Here is a 21,436-nt window from a genome sequence, read left to right on the forward strand (position 1 = left end):
TTCAAAAGGTTTTAACATGGACATTTCAAATCGGATATTGTTTTAGTACGGCTTTAAATCTGAAATTTACTTTGAATTACTGACAATTCACACTTTAGTGAATACTCTGACACACATTATATAAACATACACACAAAGTTCTACAAAGCAATAAAGATAAAAAGAAAAACTCCTCATAGATTTTTCTCCCCCTCTCCCCCCCCCCCCTTTCTTTTTTTCACACTAGTCACAGATTGGAACTTTCCATCTACATATGAATAGTTATGTTTGCAAGCACACACATTTGTTATATACACTTACAAAAAACACCCATCAAACTGGGTGATATATATATATAAAAAAAAAATACTCCTGCAAATAAATAAATGCAATTATATTTTACAAATGAATGTAAGCAAAGTTCTTGTCTTGATTCTATAATTCCAATGTGTTTCCTCCACAAACATATTGGCTCTGTAGGCACACCTATCATTACTGTGTGAGGTATAAAATTAAATTTACCCCAGAGGTAGGTGGACCGTATCAATCCTGGTTTTAATCATAAAACAGCAACATAAGTTCAGAATATCGGCACAATTTAAAAAAATGATCAGAATCACGATTACATGAAAGGCTCCTGATACAGGGATTTCCCAACACACAGATCCTTCACAGGCATCCAAATATTTAGTAGTCCATAACCAATGTTGAAATCCTGTGGCTTTTCTGCTCCTCCTACTCTGGCAAACATGGGAAAAAGAACTCTTTTGTAAGTCACTCAAATCCTTTGCTTCAGTGTAAAGAGGAAGAAAGCAGACTTATTCCTTTAGAAATCTTGCTAGGTCCCAGTGGGAGGCTCCGAGGCAAAAGACAGAGGCAAATAAACATAGTGCAAATATCACATGCCATCTAAAAAGCAAGCTTAAAATCGGGCATCAGGGCCATTGCTCCAGCATTATCAGATCGACTGGCTCCTACTGTACAAAGTGGCAGTGAGCCAAATGGCAGCGAGCCTACCCCGATCGAAAAACAAAAACAAAACCCTGAATATCACTGGCTTGTCCTAAACAGTTCAAAGCTTTTCCTGCGCACATTGTGGTCAGTTATTCCAAATCCTGCAAGTTTATTGTGCTGCCAGTAAACTGAGAGTTATCACAGGCTGTGTCATCCTCTGTAGACGTGTGAGGCTCCTACAATGAGACACAATAAATTAGATAGAAGTATATAGTGAGATAGACAAAAAGGAACCAGTAACATGACATGCAACATTACATTCAGGGCCGCTTATAACATAGATTGAAGCCATACTCCCTCGCTCCAAGTAAAATGTATGGAATACAGTTGTTAAAGGAACAGTAAAGGCACCATAACAAAGTCACATAAATTAAGTTATGGTGCCAGGAAGCCCTCTTGCCAATAAGGGGTTAAACCGTTCTTAAATGGGTTTTAACCCCAATGTGAGCCTCCAGCGCCGATCCTCAGGTCCCCCATGTGGCATCGGGCTTCTGAAATGGCAGTTGACACTCTCAGCCAATCAGGAACTTTCCATTAACAAAACTGGCTTGAAAAAGCTAGGTTTCTTCTTTTTGTTGAGATCGGTGCTGGAGGCGCACATTGGGATTAAACCGGAGAACAGTTTAACCCCTGAATGTAAGAGTGTGCCCGGTGGTCTCCTGGCACCATAACAACTTCATTTAGAATAAATCAGATTCCCTACAGAGATGTTGCTGGTCTGAGGAGAGCTAGCTGCAAATGTGGAAAATCCTGCTCTTCAAAATTATATACATAGATTTTTTTCATTATAGTATTAATTTCATATTTCAATGGTTCAATTCTAAGTTAAACACACAGTACAATAAGTGAAGCTACACAATTTAGACTTTTGTTTTCTTTTTAAGGTGTGTAGGGAGGTTAGGATTGCATAAACAGTGAAAGAGATTTAACTCCTTAACGGTATGGAATTGAGCAGTGAGCCTGTAGGGTCATGATCTATACACATCGTTGCGCTCAAGTTGTTTTGGTGCTTCATTAAGTAACAAAATAAACAGACAGCCTGTGACCAGAAGAATGTAGCCATGGTTGTCTGTACAATGCAGAATATACAAACAGATGTGCAAGCTACACTGTATGTTCAGGCAAGACTATAATTCAGTCATGTACTCAAGCATTTGTTCCTATATCTGTACTTGAGGAAATAGGTCTTTGTACCTGTAGAATGTGAACAGGCAGATCAACAGTGAGCGAAGTATGTGGAGCTGGAGACTGGGAACTCAGCTGGAATGACAGATCCCCATCTCCTGGGGGATCATCCTGAACACAAAAATAAAACAAAATATTAACAAATTTTTTTAAATGGTTAGCATGTGTCTAAGCACAACCATGTAGCAATTAAAAACAGCTTACATTCAGTGCCGATATTCTTTTTATTCCAATGTATTTATTTTTAAAAACATTCTGTGTATATTAAGCATTTATTGTTAAAAGTAGCATTACAGATTAGGCTTAGTAGGCAGACCAATTTGTTTATTTTATTTAAAAGGTTAAATGTTTACATACTATCAAAAGAGAGTTCAGACAAACTTTCTCTTCTATCTTATACAGTTGGAATTGTCAGCATCTCAGATTCTTATTGGCAGGTGAAATCAAATGTTCTCTACGTCCTTGTTTTCTTTTATCAGTTACAAACAGATTTGAAGATTGTAATGCAAGTTTAAGACAGCTGCCTTTACACTTAAGAATAATGTAAGTTGTTTGAGCAGTAATCACTGCTAAACTAACTACAGGCTGGAACACACTTTGCCATTCCCAATACAACTATCATGGACCAACCGTGCATGAAGGATATCCTCTCAAATGTACCTCTGAGCTAGCCAGCTGCAGAGTTGCATTGCTTGAATCAATGCTGCAACTCCATAGTGAGATCCAGCCTCAGTAAATACGACCCCCGCTGCCCCCTCCCCCCTCCTTTTTTCTAGATTTCCTGCCTTACCTTTAGAAGCAGAGACTATATCATCAAGATTGTTGCCAGGCATGACAAGGAAACCATATTAAACTTAAAGCTAAATGTAACAAAGATTTGCTATTGATCCCTTAATCAGAGAACATCTCCAACAATGATCCCTCATAATGCAAGCTCATTTGAGAAGAGCCATCGACACCTTCTGTCCCTGTATGCCAATTTTGTTTTGGTGCAACTACTTATTTATTAGCCAACCTGTTGTACAGCACTGCAGCATATGTTGGTGATTTTTAAATAATTTACAGAAAGGAAGAATCATAGGATATGCCACAAAGAATGAGCAATAGTTAAGGCACTCCTTAACTATCCAGGCCCACTCCTGGATCATAGCATGTGAATAAACTCACCTGTAGCAACTGAATCTGAACATACTGTGTCCCGGTTGCTGGATCTCGTAATGTAAGGCCTCCGTTCGGCATAACAACATTAGTGTTACACCGGCCACCAGCAGAAGGCAGTGTTGAGCTCGGCTTTGTACTTTTACTTTTCTTCTGTGTAGGAGACGATCCTTAAAAACAAAATTTTGAAAATTATGAATATGCTTCAAATTTAAATAGCCCTAACATAATGATATATCATGGCTGGCTTAATTAGGGTTTAAGGTTTTAATTCATTGGTGTAGCACATTTCCAGTCCCCTGCTCCCGCTTACAGCAGTGATTAGCACAGTACCTCATGTAATTTGTAAGGTGTTGCTAACAGCTACAGTAACACGCATGCTGTGCAAAAAAACATAACTGTGTGATACCATGGGAATTATATAAACAAACGTGTACTTTTATGTGGCAAATTTTAATTGGTGCTCTAAATGAGATATAGCCCAATACAGTTGGAAAAACTGTAATGCATTGGCGTCATATTTGGCAGTGAAACATTTCTGCAATTGTGACAAATGTATGCATCACCACAACACATAACACCAGATCTATTTATTTCAATATTATTAGTGCACGGTGTGACTCACACTATGCAATACTGTCCTCTTGAGGTTAGTGTAGCACCGACATGTGTCCCAGCATGCCTGAGACTGGCAGGTGACAGCACCAAAATATATTATATATTCAAATATTAGGTGTTGCTCAAAAGGGTGACTGCATTTATTTCCACCTCCACCCATTACCATCATTTCGGGGAAAACACCTATGGACAGAATAACACATTGTGTCACACAACCTGTCTCACTGTCATATTAGTTATGGATAATGTACTGCATTAATGATTGCTGCTGTATATAGCAACTACCACCTGGTCTTGGGAAGACCGGAACAAAGAATAATGGATCCTAACCCTAGGTTTAGAAAGCATACAATATATGTATAGAGAAAGAGACTGATACATGCATACATAAAGATATGTGCAATTTAATGTGTATTTTCCTTCATTTCATCTACTTAATATCTCACATACTTCATTCATTGTATTATTCATTTTAATAATTTAAATTCTATAGAAGCCAACAAGATCTTGCTTTCTTATATTTAATATTGACCATCGTGGCATTTTCTGGTATCTGGACAATGCAATGCTTCTAAAACTTATCCAGATCCTGAATTTAAGATGCTGCTAATCTTTCTAAACAATGCACATATATCTTACCAGGACTGCCAGTTCCTCCCTTCTTTTTGCTCTTGGCCAATTGGATGGCTCTATAATCGGTCCTTGCTGAACCACCACTTTCCTAATAATATAGGGACAGAAACATTAACTTGTTTTGTTTTTTTTCAATCTAATGTGTAAAATAGAGTGGCTAACATGATTTTAAAAAAATACATAAATAATAAATTATATAGGACACATGTATGTACAAATCCACAAGAAATTGCTGCACTCCTAGGACTCCAAATAGTGATAAAAAGAGAATACTTAAATTTTAGTCAAACGTTAAAAAATAAATGTGTCAACATTTCAGTTCCTCACAGGGAACTTTCATCAGGACAGAATGTGTATGCATGTGATGTGATGTGATATATATATATATATATATATATATACACACACACACACACACACACACAGTGCATATACATATATACACACACTTATTGTTTTATATACCCACCAGCTGGATTTTAGCTTTAAAAGTGTAGAAGCTCTTTTCTTTTCTTTTTTTTATATAAATACTTAAACGGTTTAGTCCACAAAGGAACTCCTGATGAAAGCCCCTGGGCGAACTGAAACGTCAATATGTAATTATAAATAAGAAGCATCTACACTATCGAAGCTAAAATCCAGCTGAGTGTGCTCCTTTTGGTGGATGTACAGTGCCTTGAAACTCCACGCCAGTTATTACGGTTGTGACTCATCAAGTATAGGATCCTGTGGTTTTGAAATAGATAGAAAATATTTTTATGTAATATAAGAGTAAACGTTTGCATACCAATAAGGAGCTCCCAGATGGTGAACCATAATCCATTTCCTTTTGAGAACTGAATGTGCCAATGTGGTTTGGAAACACAAACTGTGTTACTACTTTGCTGCCTTCCTGCTGGTCTACCACCTCTGGACCTGGCAGTGAGCTTCTTTCCACTTTAACTGGCGTAAGTAATTCTGGCATTGAGCTGCCTGAAGCAAAGGTGACAGAGGGAGTCAGGGTGGATGGATCTATGGTTAGATGGTTACTGGATGTAAGTCCGTGTATGTCCTGGCTGGAGCCTCTCATGGACAAAGATGCCAAAGAGCCCAAAGCCTCAGCATTCACAGTTTGTACGTCATCCAGCTGTAAAGTGCTCTGCTGAAGGATTGAAGTTGAAGCTCCAAGAAGTAGGGAGCTTTCCAAACTGGGGTGGTTTTCATTGTTGGACACCAACACCAAAGGGTCAACAGGATGCATCAAAGAATTATTGTTGACCGATACATTCCCTCCCAGGGTAGATCCCACAGATGACACATCAATAGTAAGTATTCCTGAGTTAACCAGAGTAAGATCTGCTGAGATCCCAGGTCCATTAGAGGACACGGAGAAGAGGGAGGAGAGGTCTAAGTTACTGAGGTCATTCTGTCCTGAGCTTGTCAGTTCACTACTGGGGGTGAGGGAACTAGTTGCTTCCAGCTGAATCAATAGGTCTAAAGCAAGATAAAAATCACAAGACAATATTATAACAACACTAGCTAGACAAGATAGTTAACCCCTGTTCCATAATGCATGTTGTTTTAAATGATATAGAAGGAGATATTAGAGAAGTTGACTCATAGCTACTTATATTTTAACCCATCTAATTAGCTCTGTGTGGGGCAAGTGTTGTACTTTGAAACAGAGTGGTTTATATACAGCCATAAGCAAAGGTAAAATCCAACGAAGAGCATGTCATTTCAACATCAACATACTAGCAGCTAAAATGTGATTTTGTATCACATATTTGTAACATATTTTTCTCTTTAAAAACAAAAAATAATTAAAAGGGCTAACAAGGCATTGGAGGAGGAACAACAAAAATTACAGGTAGATATTTGTGAATGTTTTTGTATTTGAAAAACGGTGCAAAGTTGTAATAGTGAAGCAATTACTTATCAAATGTACCTGCTGTTTACACTGGTTTTTATGGTCACTGCCCCATTATTAGAAAACACCACTTTCATAAATCAAATATTTGGGTCATTAAAACATTTGCTGTTAATTCCCAACACTGCAGCTCTATTCTACACACAAAAAAAACTGAAATTAACCAGATCTATACATGCACGCAATGTCTGTACAAAACAGTAGTCTGGATTTTAAGAAATTAAACAGAGGGATCCTTAAATGAAAAGTAACATTTAAAGGGACACTATAGTGATAGGAATACAACATTGTATTTATAGCACTATAGTCCCCTCAAGTGCCCCACCCTCCTCGGTAAGGGTTAAAAAAACAGTGTTGATCTCTGTCAGCGATGGATTGGTGCTCTGCCTCCTCTGACGTCACCTATGGGGTTTCTAGCAATGCTGATGTCCTCATGCAGAGCGTGAGGATGTCCAGCGTCAGTCAACCAAGTGTCGCCTAGCAAGCAGGAAGTGTGTCTAGTGGCTGTCTGATTGACAGCCACTAGAGGCAGTCTTAACTCTGCAATGTAATTATTGCAGTGTCTCAGAAAGCAATTAGTATTATGGCCTACATGCTTGATTGTTAATGAGACTCAAACACAGATTAGACAGGCTACCTATACACTGAGCGCTGCTGAAATGTTCTCTTCAAGTGCACAGGAAGGACGTTTACAAAAAAGCATTGGTGCTGCACTTTATTAGTCTTCTCAACACTTGACAGAGCCATGGAGTGTCAGCTAGTGAATAATATTGAATTAAGTATGCACTGCTAGACTAATGTGTATGTATGAACTTCCTTTTGTAAACAAATGGAAGGACAGCAGACCCCCTGACAAAGCTGTGAAATTGGGTTTCCTGGCACCATATCCACTACAGTCTACACCTTTATTGTTCTGCCATACGCAAAATTTTCCTTTGTATTTTACCTGGGCTGATGTTGTGCTGTTTAACCATGTGAGATTTCAGACTCTGCTTAGATGTAAACACTTTGTTGCAGCTGGATACAAGGCAACGTGTCTTTGAAGCGTCTATGTCTTGCAGGTGTTTTTTGGCGTGAATATATAAACTACTTCGAGCAGAGAACTTGGCCGTGCAGCCTGAAAAGAGAAAAGGTGGAAGGAGATACAAAGATTTATAATGAAAGTGACTAACCAGAAGTATGCATAATCGAATAACGGGTTAAAAACAGTAAATACTTTAAGTTGACCATTTTAAATATTTGTTAAAATTAAAAAAAAAAACAAAAAAAACTTTTTTCCAGCTAACACAGGACATTTTTTGACACAGAGCATCACTAGAGTTCCTTAACCCATTTTAGTTATTATTCGGATTGGCTGCTGACACCACGTCTGCAGCCTTGATATTTTTTGATGCAATTCCAAGATGGCTAACTCCACAATTATATAAAACGGTCAGATCTTCAAGTGGTAATTCCAGCTAAATGTACTTTAACATGGTTACATGTAAATATTACAAATCTTTTTTTAAAGCAAATTTTAAAAATGACTATTTCAGGTTCCAGTTCCACTTTAAACATTTTCTATATGAAATGTATTTTCTGTTCCCTTTTCCTTTATCCACCATGATGTACTTGTCAACATACTGTGGAATGATAATAAACAGAACTAATAATATAGCTGAGTTTTATTTGTACAGGACATAGAAAGCATTTTCTAACACTCTAAAGTGTCTTCACTTTTTCCTCCCAGTTAGAGCAGTGTGGTTGATTCTCCCCACTTATGGCAGCAGTCTAGTGACGCAAAATATGCGTTCTAATTGGAGTTATTTCTAAATAGCAAAGTTGTACATCAGAATAAATAAATCAAGCAATAGATAAATAAAAGGGAAATTACCATCAACAGGACACTCAAACGGTTTTGTACCAAGGTGTGTTATGCTGTGGCCTTTCAAATGCTCAGCTCTAGTGAACGATTTTCCACAACCTTCCACTGGACAGTGATACCGCCGGTAATTGTCATGTTTTCTGTCAGTAGAGATTCAGAACTTGTTAAAAGATCAGGAGATTTGAGACACACATCACCAACATGCGATTACCCCACATGATATCATAGCCAAACTATTTTTTTTATTTTCCCCCTTTTTGAAAAGCAAATCTACATTAATGGAATAAAGCAAATTATGCCATAGATCAGGGGTTCCCAACCCAGTCCTCAAGTACCCCCTACCAGTCCAGGATTTAGGCATTACCCGGTTGTGTTTTAAGTGCTTTTTGTTTTCTAAAAACACCTTAGACACAACTGGGTAATCCCTAAATCCTGCACTGTTAGTGGGTTCTTGAGGACTGGTTTGGGAACCACTGCTATAGATCATACATAATCATAAATAATACAGTCTAGTTATTACAGAACTACAACTCAACAGCAGTAATAACTGCTTACTACTGTAAGTCTCAAAAAAGCTTGACACAGACCAGCTGGCTACCAAAGATATACACCCTACATTGTTAGGCAACTTTCGGCACTTTAACAGCCAGAATGTTGGCAGTGTATCATGGGAGATGTAGTCCAAACCAACTAAAGTGCCAAAGGTTTAGTAATCCTTGCGCTTGGTTGATTAACCGACTACATTTGCTAACCTGCCTTTACTGGGACTCATGTAGCATGACAAGCAAGTTGTCACACAGGCAGAAGGAACCTTAAGGAGCCAATTCTGCTTTGTTTAAAATGTTTGCTACGATCACATTGTCCATTTTAACATTCAGCAGAAACCAACAAACATAATACACTTGTTTAGGAACAGATATCACAGAAGTCTACATTCTATGAACAAACTAAACATGTGAAAACCCAAGCGTAATACGAACACACTGATTTAAGATTCACTTACAACACAAGCAGACAGGTAAGAGACATGAAGGTGTTGAGATCTACAGAGACGTTACCATAACAGATTTAACATTTCTCATACATATATACACATACATATATACACATACATATATACACATACATATATACACATACATATATACACATACACACACACCCCATGACGTACAACAGAACAGAGTAGAGAAGAAAGGAATATAGCCTAATAAAGTAATGTGAACAAGAGCATACCTTTTGTGCCTTAATAACTTTGACATGCTTGTGAACGACCAACCACAGCTTTCAAAGTCGCAGATAAAAGGCCTCTCACCTACAAAAAGAAAATGGGATTTTATTGTAAGCGTCATAAAAGTGAAATGGAATCAAATTACAGTGCACGATTGCGCCTCTACATGCCATATTTGTTATCAAACTCACAATTTACATTTTCGTTCCACATTTTGTGGCTGTAGACTTACAAGTGAAACAAACAAGCATGGTCACCAGAGTGGTGGTCATGTATTTGCTCAGAAAGCATAACTAATTTTTGTATTCCCTAGGATGAATTATACAGATTGCATTAGTATACATAAGTGTAGATGACCTTGTTATCCACACCTATTGTTGCCAACAACTTTATATATTATAGCAAAGCAATATGAGCACTTTTTTCATGCAATTTCTTAACACTAAGCATTAAATATTAATCTTACAGGTTTAGTGCAGAGATGCTGTACCTGCTCTTTGAGAAATGGCAGTGTTTACATTTGGCCAAGAAAACATCTCTAGTGCCTGTCACAGTCAGTAGTGCCGCAACCTTAAACTCTTATACCCCCTCCTCAGCACCTAATTTACAACTCCCATAAATATCCTGTGATCTGTTGTGTTCAAATAATTCTTGGAGTTGTACATCAACAACATCTGGAGGGCCAGAGTTTGAGATTTCTACACTAGGGGCACTTCCTCCAAAAATGAACACTGCGGGCACTATATCCATTTTATTTAACTGAAGTTGTTACAGGGTCTGGAGTCCCATGGCACTGCCCCCCCATTCAATGTTAAACCATTTTTGGCCAGTTTAACACTAATGGAGATTCCCAGGCTGCCCATGACTCTACTCGAGGTGTGGCCAAGGCAGAGATTACACACTTCCTACTGGCCATACAGATTCATACCTGCAATAGGTGCTGTGATATAGGGATCAACCGATTATCGGTCTGGCCGATATTCTGTATTGTTAGCAATATCGGTATCGGCCAATAATGATATCGCCGATAATGCAGACCAGGGCTACAATCAGGATTCTGGGGGGGGAGGTGCGGAGGTCCTGGGGGGCCCAGCACACTCTTACTTATCTTCCAGGAAGCTTCCTTCAGCTCCCCTGTCTAACTCTCGCGACCGTCAATGCGTTGCCACGGGTAACCATGGCAACGTTCCGGGTGGCACACAGGCCGCAAGAGTTAGACAGGGGAACTGAAGGGAGCTGCTGGGAAGGTAAGTAAGAGTGTGCTGGGCCCCACAGGCCTGCCGCAGCCCTCCCTCACCCCCCCCCCCCCAGAATCCTGATTGCGGCCTTGGTCTGCATTATCGGCGGTATCAGTATTGGCCGATACCCTCTAAAAAAAAATCTATATTGGTAGATCCCTACTGTGATAGGCTGAAACATTTAGCCAATTAAAGCTGCCTATAGCGGCTCTGGCTAATTGGTTTATGTTTCCTCATTAGCCCAAGCAGCACAGAAGAGGTTGGGCTGCAGGGGACTCTTGTATAGCATTAACAATTTAAAGGACCACTATATGAAGTGGTCTGGGTGCCAGCTCCATCTAGGATTAACCCTGCCTGCTGTAAACATAGCAGTTTCAGAGAAACTGCTATGTTTACATATGGGTTAATCCAGCCTCTAGTGGCTGTCTCATTGAGAATGCTTACCTATGGACTGGCTGAATGCGCGCGCGGCTCTTGCCGCGCATGCGCATTCAGCCGATGACGGCCAAAGAAGGAGGAGAGTCCCCAGCGCCGAGGGAGCCCGGCACTGGAGAAAGGTGAGTTTTTAAACCTCCTTTCTCTCCATTCAGCCCGGTGGCAGTGTGTTTGTTTTCCTGGCACTATAGTGGTCCTTTAACAATGAATAGGAAGACGGTGCCATTTGGTTCCAGGCACTTCAATGAGACGAAGCAGTTACATTGCCTACAGTGTCCCTATAAGACATTCCAATTTTCAAAGAGCTCCACATCTGGCTCTATCATTTGCAGTATGAGGAAACCAAACATAGTTAAAGTTTCCATAAGAAGTTTTAAATAAATGGAGCGAGGTAATTGCCATGCATGCACTGTCCGCAATACTTCTCCCTCAGAAGCGATAGAACATGGATTGTGTCACTGGATTATAGCTGTGGGGCTGCTCAAGCTAAATAAAATAAGGGAAATTAAAAATACATGTATATTTATAAAGTTAGGTTGTTCTTTTCAAAAGGAACAATCTACGAAGCGTTCAAGACTTTTTGACTACACAAAATGTTAGCTCAGACCTGTGTGAGTCCGCAGGTGAATTTTCAGCCTGCACGCCTTATCATACTGCTTGTTACAGCCAGGGAAAGAGCACACATATTGTTCCTGTTCCCTCACATGAGCTCTGTGGTGAGAGAATAAAGCTGTGACCGTAATAAAAGTCTTGTCGCAACCTGCAGGAAGAAAAGGAAACACATGAGAATTTGTAAAACAATGTGTTGTCTAACAATATAATTTATACATGCAAAATAATGTATAATTATGCATTCGAACTACACAACTATTAGCTGCAGCTTGATTGATAAAGTTTTACAACTCAGATTATTCCAACTGTTATATCAACACTATGTAATGGTGACAGAGTCATAAAAATATATTCAATGGTTTGCATTATTTTACCTATGGATTGGCTTTACCACACCATGGCTTGCTTCTGCCAATTCTCCATTGTGTATCACTGACTGTACACCGAGTACAAAAAAAACTACAAAGTTACAGTTGGTGCAACATATTAAGTTTATGAGTCAAAATGTCAGAGTGTGTCTCCCTTTAAAGAAACCTTCCACGCATCATAATTACTACAGCTCACTGCCATACTAGAGTATTTAAACTGTTTAACAACTTGTGTGAGCCTTGCTGAGCTCCTGCGCTCACTAGGTTACTCCAGCAGGAGACGTTGGATGTCTCCCCTGAGCTAAGCATGGCCCAATAAATATGCCGAGAGTTGTCCGGTTTAACTCATTGTAGCTAAACAGATTCGCTTTGCACCGGGAATCTAGAAGCAGAACTGCAGCAGCCAGCGGGGCCCAAGTTAGCGGTCAAACCATCCTTAAAGAAAATCTATAGTGTTAAGAATACAAACGTGCATTTTATAAAACTATAGTGCTGGAATAGATATTTAGCTCCCGGTCTATCCCTCAAATTGGAGATAAAAAAGGTATTTTACTTAACGTTTCTCCATCATTGCACCAGTCTCGCTGGATAAATGTATCTCTATGGGGAGCGTTTAATGTCACCATGCAGAGTGGAGACACTGATCGTATGTGCTGCACAGAGTGCAGTACTGAACTAGGAAGACCCTCTACTGGCCGTCTGAGTGACTGCCACGAAAGGTGTCCCTAGGCATCAATGTAAACCTTGTCTTTTATCTGAAAAGGCAGCGTTTACAGTGCAACGACTGCAGGGACATACTATAAACACTAGAACCACTCCATTAAGCTGTTGTGATGTTGGTGACTGTAGTGTCCTTTTGAATAATTTGTTTATTCGGTGGTGGTGCTGGGGGGCACTGAGGCACTCATGGCATCATAACCACTACAGTTGACTGTAGTGGTTATGTTGTTTGGAGTGTTCCTTTAAAGGACCACTATAGTGCCAGGAAAACATACTCGCTGAACCTGGCACCCAGACCACTTAATTAAGCTGAAGTGGTCTGGGTGCCTATAGTGGTCCTTTAATGCAATATATAAATGATGGATTTGTTAAAATGTGTGAAACACCATGGCCACAGCATTTACTTTAAGTCAAATAGCTCTGCAGGTTGAACCCTTATCTACTTCATAGTTGTGTGTATTCAGATGAAGAGCAAGAGCAAGTTTTTTGACTGTGTGAATTCTCTCATTTTTTGGTGGGAAAACTATAGCTATTAAAAACACATGTCCTTATACAAGCAACTAGACACATGAATATTTTCATAATTGGGCAAGTGGACCCAAGACCATCACTCAAAGCGGATCTGTCATTTTATATTTTACAGTGACATTTCCAAAAACAACAACAACAACAACTGCCGTTTGTTATTTGATGCATATTTACCAAATTATACCCAAGTAAAAGCAGGGACTACTTTTCCTTATGTATAATAAGCAGGTTGATAAATGGCAGAACTTTAGTCAAGTTCCACGTCCTTTGTCAAAGTCTGTCAACCTGTACTCACCTCCAGTGCTCTGCCAGAGCATGGATCATTTGTGTTGACTGATTTGACATGCACAGCTAAGGAAGGGCAAAATAAAAAAATTTAGCCACTGCGTTATTATAAACGTAAAGATCGTGGTACAGTGAAAAAAGACCAGGTGGCATTATAACAACATTGAAAAAAAGTGAATTTAACCAGTCTAAGGCCAAAAACAGATAGTTGGGGAGGAGTATAAGGTAGGATACTCGAGCTGTGGGCCATGAGAGTAAGTTAGTGACAGATCAGCTTTAAAAACAGCAAATACGGCGAATATCATGTTATATTAGGCAACAGTTACTGACTAGAAATAAAATGGCAAAAAAATATTTTGACAGGAATCATAGCAGTCAGAGAAATCGAAACAGTGTACTCTTCGGCAAATAACTGTAGTTCAAGTACACATAAAATATAAAAAAAAAAAAAAAAACTCATGATCAGTAGAGTAGAAATAGTACATTTCCAAGGTATTTTAATAAGCATTTTTATATTCATATTAATCCCACCACAAGGAATGGTAAGGTGAAGTGATAATAGGAGAAATGATAGGCTTAAACCAAAGAAGAAAAAGTTACCTGTGCTCTTTCCACAATAATGGTTAATAAGCATGTAGGGATGTATATAAAAAAATACCCCTTCCTGTCTCAGAGATATTTTTGCCAGAAGCCCAAGGAAGCAAGACAAATGGTTAGAGTTAGGACCCACCTAGGGGGGGGGGGTCAACATTGACGTTGGCAGGTGGGCTTATCCTCTCATGGCCATTGGAGGTAACTAAAAACCTCCATTTGTTTAAAAATACATTCGGGATGTGGAAAGAGCGCAGGTAACTTTTTCTTCTTTGGTTTTTACTATATGTATTTTGGCTGATGTGTACTATGGTCATTGCTGCCGCGCAGGAGTAATGGGAGTTGGAATGTAGGACTAGTTTCTTTGGAAATGATAGGCTTGTTTAGGCTCTTTGTGAGACATACCAGGGAACTCGCATTTGTAGGGTCTCTCGGGCTCGAAGTGGGTTCTCCGATGGGCACTGAGCTTGGTGGATGTAGGAAAGGATTCGCTGCAGGTTTCACAGCGAAAGCTGTTCTCCTGTTCGTGGGCTTTCAAGTGGGCCTTGAGATTGTAGACTGTGGTGAAGCTCTTGCCACAGCCCAGGACATTGCAGGAGAATGGCCGCTGCTTGTCATGGGACTGCAGGTGCCTCTTCAGTTTGTAGAGCGTTGTGAAGGACCATCCACAGTTATCAATGGTGCATTTGAAGGGTCGCTGGGACTCGGTGTGGCTCAGTAGATGAACCTTGAGCTGCTGCTTGCGGTCGAACGCCTTGGCACAGCCGGGTTCTGGGCAACGAAACACCAACAGGACCCCCTTTCTGGCAAGGTCCAAAGCTTCCCCAAAGTCCAAAGCTTCCCCAAGGTTGACCTGGAGCTCCCCAATATCTCCAACAAGGAAGCCAGTGACCTGCTCATCCACTGGGTCCCTGAAGGCCAGGTTTACATGTTCCAAGCCCTCAGGATGGGGAGCAGGAGGACAGCCAGCTGGTTCCCCCTGGGGGGACATTTCTGGGTCCCAGTCCTCCTGGGGGTGATTTGACACTTGGTGGTCCTCCTGAACCTGGGGCCTGCTTTCCTGGGTTTCACCAATATCTGGGGCCACAGGGGGCCCTCTGCCTCTCAGTGTGAACACCCCATTCTCCAGACGGACTGTCACATACCCAGGAAGCAGCTCCCGTGTGGACCCGGGTCTAGCAGGGTCAGGGCTCCCATTGTTCCCAGCCACCGCCTCCTCCTCCTCCTCCTCCTCCTCCTCCTCGCTCAGGTTGAGGACCATGTACACCGGGCACTCATCTTCTTCCTGTTTGATCGAAGCGATCTTTTCCTCATCCTCAGAGCCCTCGACCAGCGCCGGCACTGTAAGCCTGGATCCGCCATCTTGCTGCCCCACGGGCCCCTGGATTTCCATCTTGGTATCCCTGTAGCATGTAGTACTTGCGGAGGGACACTGCAGAAAGCGTCGCACGTAACGTGACCCAATACCTTCATAGTGTACTCATCCGCCGATTACACCATTTGGCCGGAACTACATAAACATTCCGTGGAGCCAGGCGCAGGGAGCGCGCACTCACCTAGAACTCAGGGTGGCGGGAGCGCGCCCTTACGCTCTGAAAATCATGGCGGCGGGAGCACGCGTGCGCCCTCTCCTAGAACGCTGGCAGGCGGGAGAGCGCCCTCTCCTTAGGAGAACTCTCTCAGTGAGAGCCACAGAGATATGTTATCTGAGATCCCACACACTGACTGGTACTGCTCGGCCAGGTCCTGCTGGCTAATTAAACGGACACTATAGGCACCAAGACCACTTCACCTTTTCATTGAAGAGGTGTGGGTGAAGTGGCCCTGAGAACCTGCAATGATTGCCTTTCAGGACTAAGACTGGCCCTAGTTGCTTTCAATCAGACACTAGAGGCACTTACTGGTTAACAGACTTTAGGTTGCCTGATGCTGTACGTACTCACGCTCTGCATGAGGACATCCAGCGTCAGTAAAGTTCTGGGGAGGGCCTGATGCGCAGAGCGCCAAGGGACATCCTCGCTCGAATCGGGTAAATGACTAAAGGTTTGGGGTTTTTTTTTTTAAAACCCTTTAGCTGATGGCCACAAACACTGGCCAAAGTTAGCGTTCATATTTGTTTGTGTATGAAAAATACAAAAAACTAAATTGAACTCTAATTGTGGCAAGTGTTTGTGACTACTAAAAAAAGACTGGACATACCCCATTTGCAATACCTTGGGTTGTCTACTTTTGCAAATGGTATGCCATCATGGGGGTAATTCTCATTTCTGGGCTACCATACGGTCTCAAAGGCAACATAACCAATCCGGCAAAAAGGAAATAAAATTTGTATATTTTACTCAACTTTTTGAAAACACCAAAAAACCTGTACATGAGGGGTACTGTTATACTCTGGAGACTTTGCTAAACACAAATATGAGTGTTTCAAAACAGTAAAACCTACCACAACAATTATATCGTTAGTGAAAGTACAGTTTGTGTGTGAAAAATGCAAAAACAAATTATTTTTCACTGACAATACCATAGTTGTGATATGTTTTACTGTTTTTAAACACTAATATTTGTATTCAGCGAAGTCTCCCGGGTAAAACAGTACGCCCCATGTACAGGTTTTATGGTGTCCTGGAAAGTTACAGGGTTAAATATAGCGCTTGCGAGGCAAATTCTCTGGACCTCCTGCCTGGGTTGTCCGGCAGGTCCCTCAAATTATAATTAATAAAATGACTTAATTGTGTAAAAATATTATATAAATATATTTGTAGAATTGAAATATATATATGTATACTTATGTATATATATAATTTGTAAAATTATTTTTATTTATATATAGCTATATATAGATACATATATGTATATATAGCTTCATTCTAAATGTATTTTGAATTTAATATATATGTATATTAATATCACAATACAGTTAGAACAAATTAAAACCGGTATATAGTTTTTAAAAAAAAAGTTAAATTTTTTTCAATTTATTGATTACTTTTATTATATATATATATATATATATATATATATATATATCTACATAAACATTCCGTGGAGCCAGGCGCAGGGAGCGCGCTCTCACCTAGAACTCAGGGTGGCTCTCCCTCTCTCTTCCCCCCTCCCCTGCTTAGGAGAATATATGACAGAGATATGTTATCTGAGATCCCACACACTGACTGGTACTGCTCGGCCAGGACGTACTCACGCTCTGTACGAGGACACCCAGCGTCAGTGAAAGTACAGTTTGTGTGTGAAAAATGCAAAAACAAATTCATTTTCACTGGCAATATCATAGTTGTGATATGTTTTACTGTTTTTAAACACTAATATTTGTGTTCAGCGAAGTCTCCCGAGTAAAACAGTACCCCCCATGTACAGGTTTTACGGTGTCCTGGAAAGTTACAGGGTTAAATATAGGGCTTGCGAGCCAAATTCTCTGAACTTTCTGTCTGGGTTGTCGGGGCAGGTCCCTTATATTGTAATTAATAAAATGACTTAATTATGTAAAAATATTATATAAATATTTGTAGAATTTAAATATATATGTATACATATGCATATATATATAGCTAAATATATATTTATATAGATGCATATATGTATATATAACATCATTCTAAATGTATTTTGAATCTAATATATATGTATATTAATATCAAAATACAGTTATAACAAATTAAAACTGGTATTTAATTAAAAAAAAAAAGTTAATTACATTTTTTTCAGATGACAAAGACCCTGAAGGGTCGAAATGTTGATCTAGATTGATGAACACTTTATAAGTACACTGTTGGAAAATCCAAGTGAGTACTGCTGTTTGACTGCGTATATATATATATATATATATATATATATAAACATATATACACACATATATATATATATATATACATATATACACATATACATATACACATATATACACATATATATATACACACATATATATACATATATATATATATACACATATATACACATATATATATAATTAACGTCATTCGAAGTGTATTTTAATATTAATATATATATATATATAATTATATATACACCCTGTTCCAAATTATTATGCAAATTCCATTTAAGTGTCACAAAGATTACATATTTTGTGTTTCAGTGTAACTTATGGATGGCATGGTGTCTCAGGGCTCTTTTGATCACTGAAAACAATCTCGGACACCTGTGATAATTAGATTGCCAGGTGAGCCCGAATTAAGGAAAAAATACTAAAGGAGGATGTTCCACATTATTAAGCAAAGCACGATTTTCATGCAATATGAGGAAGAAAAAGGATCTCTCTGCTGCCGAAAAGAGTGAAATAGTTTAATGCCTTGGGCGATGTATAGATATTTCATGAAAACGTAAGCGTGATCCAAAAACTCACAAGTTCAATGGATGCAGGACTTGTGAAGCAGCTATCAAATAAGGGATCCTATGTTAAAATGTAACGTGACCTGTTAAAATGTTTAAAAAGTTAAATTGTTATAAGTTTGATTGAAATAGCTTTTGATTTCAGTAAATATGCTGCAAACACAACAAATTAAAAATTTCAGTTCTTTACAACCTATAAAGTGTTTTGAAACTTACTGTGCGTAATAATTTGAAACAATGCATTGTAAGTTTGTTTAAAAAAAATACTGTTAAAGCATATCTCAAACCCGGCACCCGCCCTATAAGATTCCCTGGGCACTGGGTTACATAACCACCAATATAGATACCCCATAAGAGCCACATAAGTCGCACTAGCCCGTCATTTCTAAGGTGAAAGGGAGACCCGAAAGGTTGACTCCGAGTATTTTAGGTTATCATCTAAGTATATATATATATATATATATATATATATATATGTATATATATATATATATGATACAGGACCTGCAAGTCCAACATGTGAATGTCCAACACGAAACAGTGTGACCTGCGCGTCACCAACGCTTGCATATAAGATCGCAACTTTTTTCATTATTCTAGATGACTTCATCGATTGAGGGGACCTGCGAGTCCACGCTGATGCTTTCTCTCTTTTAACACAATGTTGAAAAATATTAAATAAAAATATATTTACAAAAAAAAAAATACTGTTATTAGGTTTGTTCAATAAAATTTGAATTGTACTCTTAATAGTTGATAACATGAGAATTATGCTGTTATGTACATCAATTATTTAGGTAAATTATAAAAATATAATTTGCATAATAATTTGGAACAGGGTGTATATGATCTAAGTACTTTTATATGCACATACACATACATAAACCATTATTCTAAGTGCATTTTAATATATATATAAATATATGTTGTTATAATTCCCTGTATATTTTCTGACATGTTTTGGTTATTTGTATTTTATTAAGTTTGTCACAGCAATCTTATGTGTCTTTATCAAGGCAAAAGCAATCACTGGAAGGAAAGCTGCAGAGGAATAGGCAGAGGGGACTTTCATGGCAAGGGTGCATAATTCATTGTTGCACTATGGAATGTTGTAATTTATTGTAATTTGTGCAGTGCATAGATTAACTGGCTGCTTGGTAGAGGTGGTGTTGTCAATTCCAGAAGTAATGTAAATTGTATAGGAATGTGAAAGGGAGCAGATGGTTTACAACAGGGCTGTCCAACCTGCGGCCCCCCAGATGTTGCTGAACTACAACTCCCATGATTCCCTGGCTGTTTCATTGAAATAATCATGGGAGTTGTAGTTTGGCAACATCTGGGGGGCTGCAGGTTGGACAGGCCTGGTTTACAACATGGATTGATACTTTGATTAATCAAACTGACTTCAGCCATATGGCCTGTACCTCTCAATGAATTAATTTCTTTGATATGTTAATGATCATTAGCCTTCAAGAAAACCCTGGACTTCCAGTATCATATCCAAAAGAATATTAATACTTACCCACAGAATAATAATTAAGCCTCATTTTTATTATAGTTAGAATGGGACAGTCTTCTAATCAAGCCTAAACATGAGTTGCGTAATTTACGCCAGGCCCGGACTGGCCATCGGGCACACCGGGCAAATGCCCGGTGGGCCGAGGTGGCCGTGGGCCGAGGCCGGCAGGGGAAGGTCCCAGGATCTCCCCTGCCGGTCTTTGCAGGGCCGGCACTATCCTAGAGCCGGCCCCGCTGTATTCCATGGAGGGCCGGTGGGGAGATCAAAGATCTCCCTCACCGGCCCACATGCTGTCAAAGGTGGCCGCCGGCGGGGAGAAAGAGGGAGGGAGCCAGCCTGCCAGCAGAGGAACCCGGTGAAGCTCTATCTTGCAGCTCCGCCGGGTTCCTCTCGCGAGATCCGGAGCGTTGCCATGGCAACGACCGGATCTCGCGAGAGTGAACTCTAGCCTCGCAGGCTAGAGTTCACTCACCACTGGACCACCAGGGATGGTGCACCATGCCGGTCCCCCCCTCCCACTCACCAGCGTGCCGGTCCCCCCCTCCCCTGCTAAAAGGTAAGAAGGGAGGGGGGGACATAATGCTTACTTATGTTTTAATTTTGTTTTATTTACCCCACACACACACACACACACACACACAATCCCTTCTATCATGTATACAGAGCACTCTCACACACATCACCCACAGCACTCTCACACACATCATTCCCAGCACTCTCACACACATCACACTCAGCACTCTCACACTCAGCACTCTCACACACATCACACTCAGCACTCTCACACACATCACACTCAGCACTCTCACACACATCACACTCAGCACTCTCACACACATCATCCACAGCACTCTCACACACATCATCCACAGCACTCTCACACTCAGCACTCACACACATCACACTCAGCACTCACACACATAATTCCCAGCACTCTCACACACATCACACTCAGCACTCTCACACTCAGCACTCTCACACACATCACACTCAGCACTCTCACACACATCACACTCAGCACTCTCACACACATCACACTCAGCACTCTCACACACATCACACTCAGCACTCTCACACTCAGCACTCTCACACACATCACACTCAGCACTCTCACACACATCACACTCAGCACTCTCACACACATCACACTCAGCACTCTCACACACATCATTCCCAGCACTCTCTCA

General features: G+C 40.1%; 1 protein-coding gene across 1 annotated transcript; it reads right to left on the reverse strand.

Moving 5' to 3' along the window:
- Window positions 1-202: 202 nt before the first annotated feature.
- Window positions 203-15,806, reverse strand: LOC134568032 (zinc finger protein ZXDC-like). The gene is made up of 10 exons (XM_063426270.1): window positions 14,774-15,806; window positions 11,872-12,024; window positions 9,597-9,675; window positions 8,370-8,500; window positions 7,443-7,613; window positions 5,375-6,060; window positions 4,594-4,675; window positions 3,346-3,506; window positions 2,188-2,289; window positions 203-1,169 (listed from the first exon to the last, which is right to left on the reverse strand). Exons 1-10 carry the CDS (start codon window positions 15,759-15,761, stop codon window positions 1,083-1,085), a joined length of 2,640 nt encoding a protein of 879 aa, XP_063282340.1. The 5' UTR covers window positions 15,762-15,806; the 3' UTR covers window positions 203-1,082.
- Between the last annotated feature and the right edge of the window lie 5,630 nt (window positions 15,807-21,436).

The sequence above is a fragment of the Pelobates fuscus genome, chromosome 7, assembly GCF_036172605.1.
Source record: "Pelobates fuscus isolate aPelFus1 chromosome 7, aPelFus1.pri, whole genome shotgun sequence".
Classification (NCBI taxonomy): Eukaryota; Metazoa; Chordata; class Amphibia; order Anura; family Pelobatidae; genus Pelobates; species Pelobates fuscus.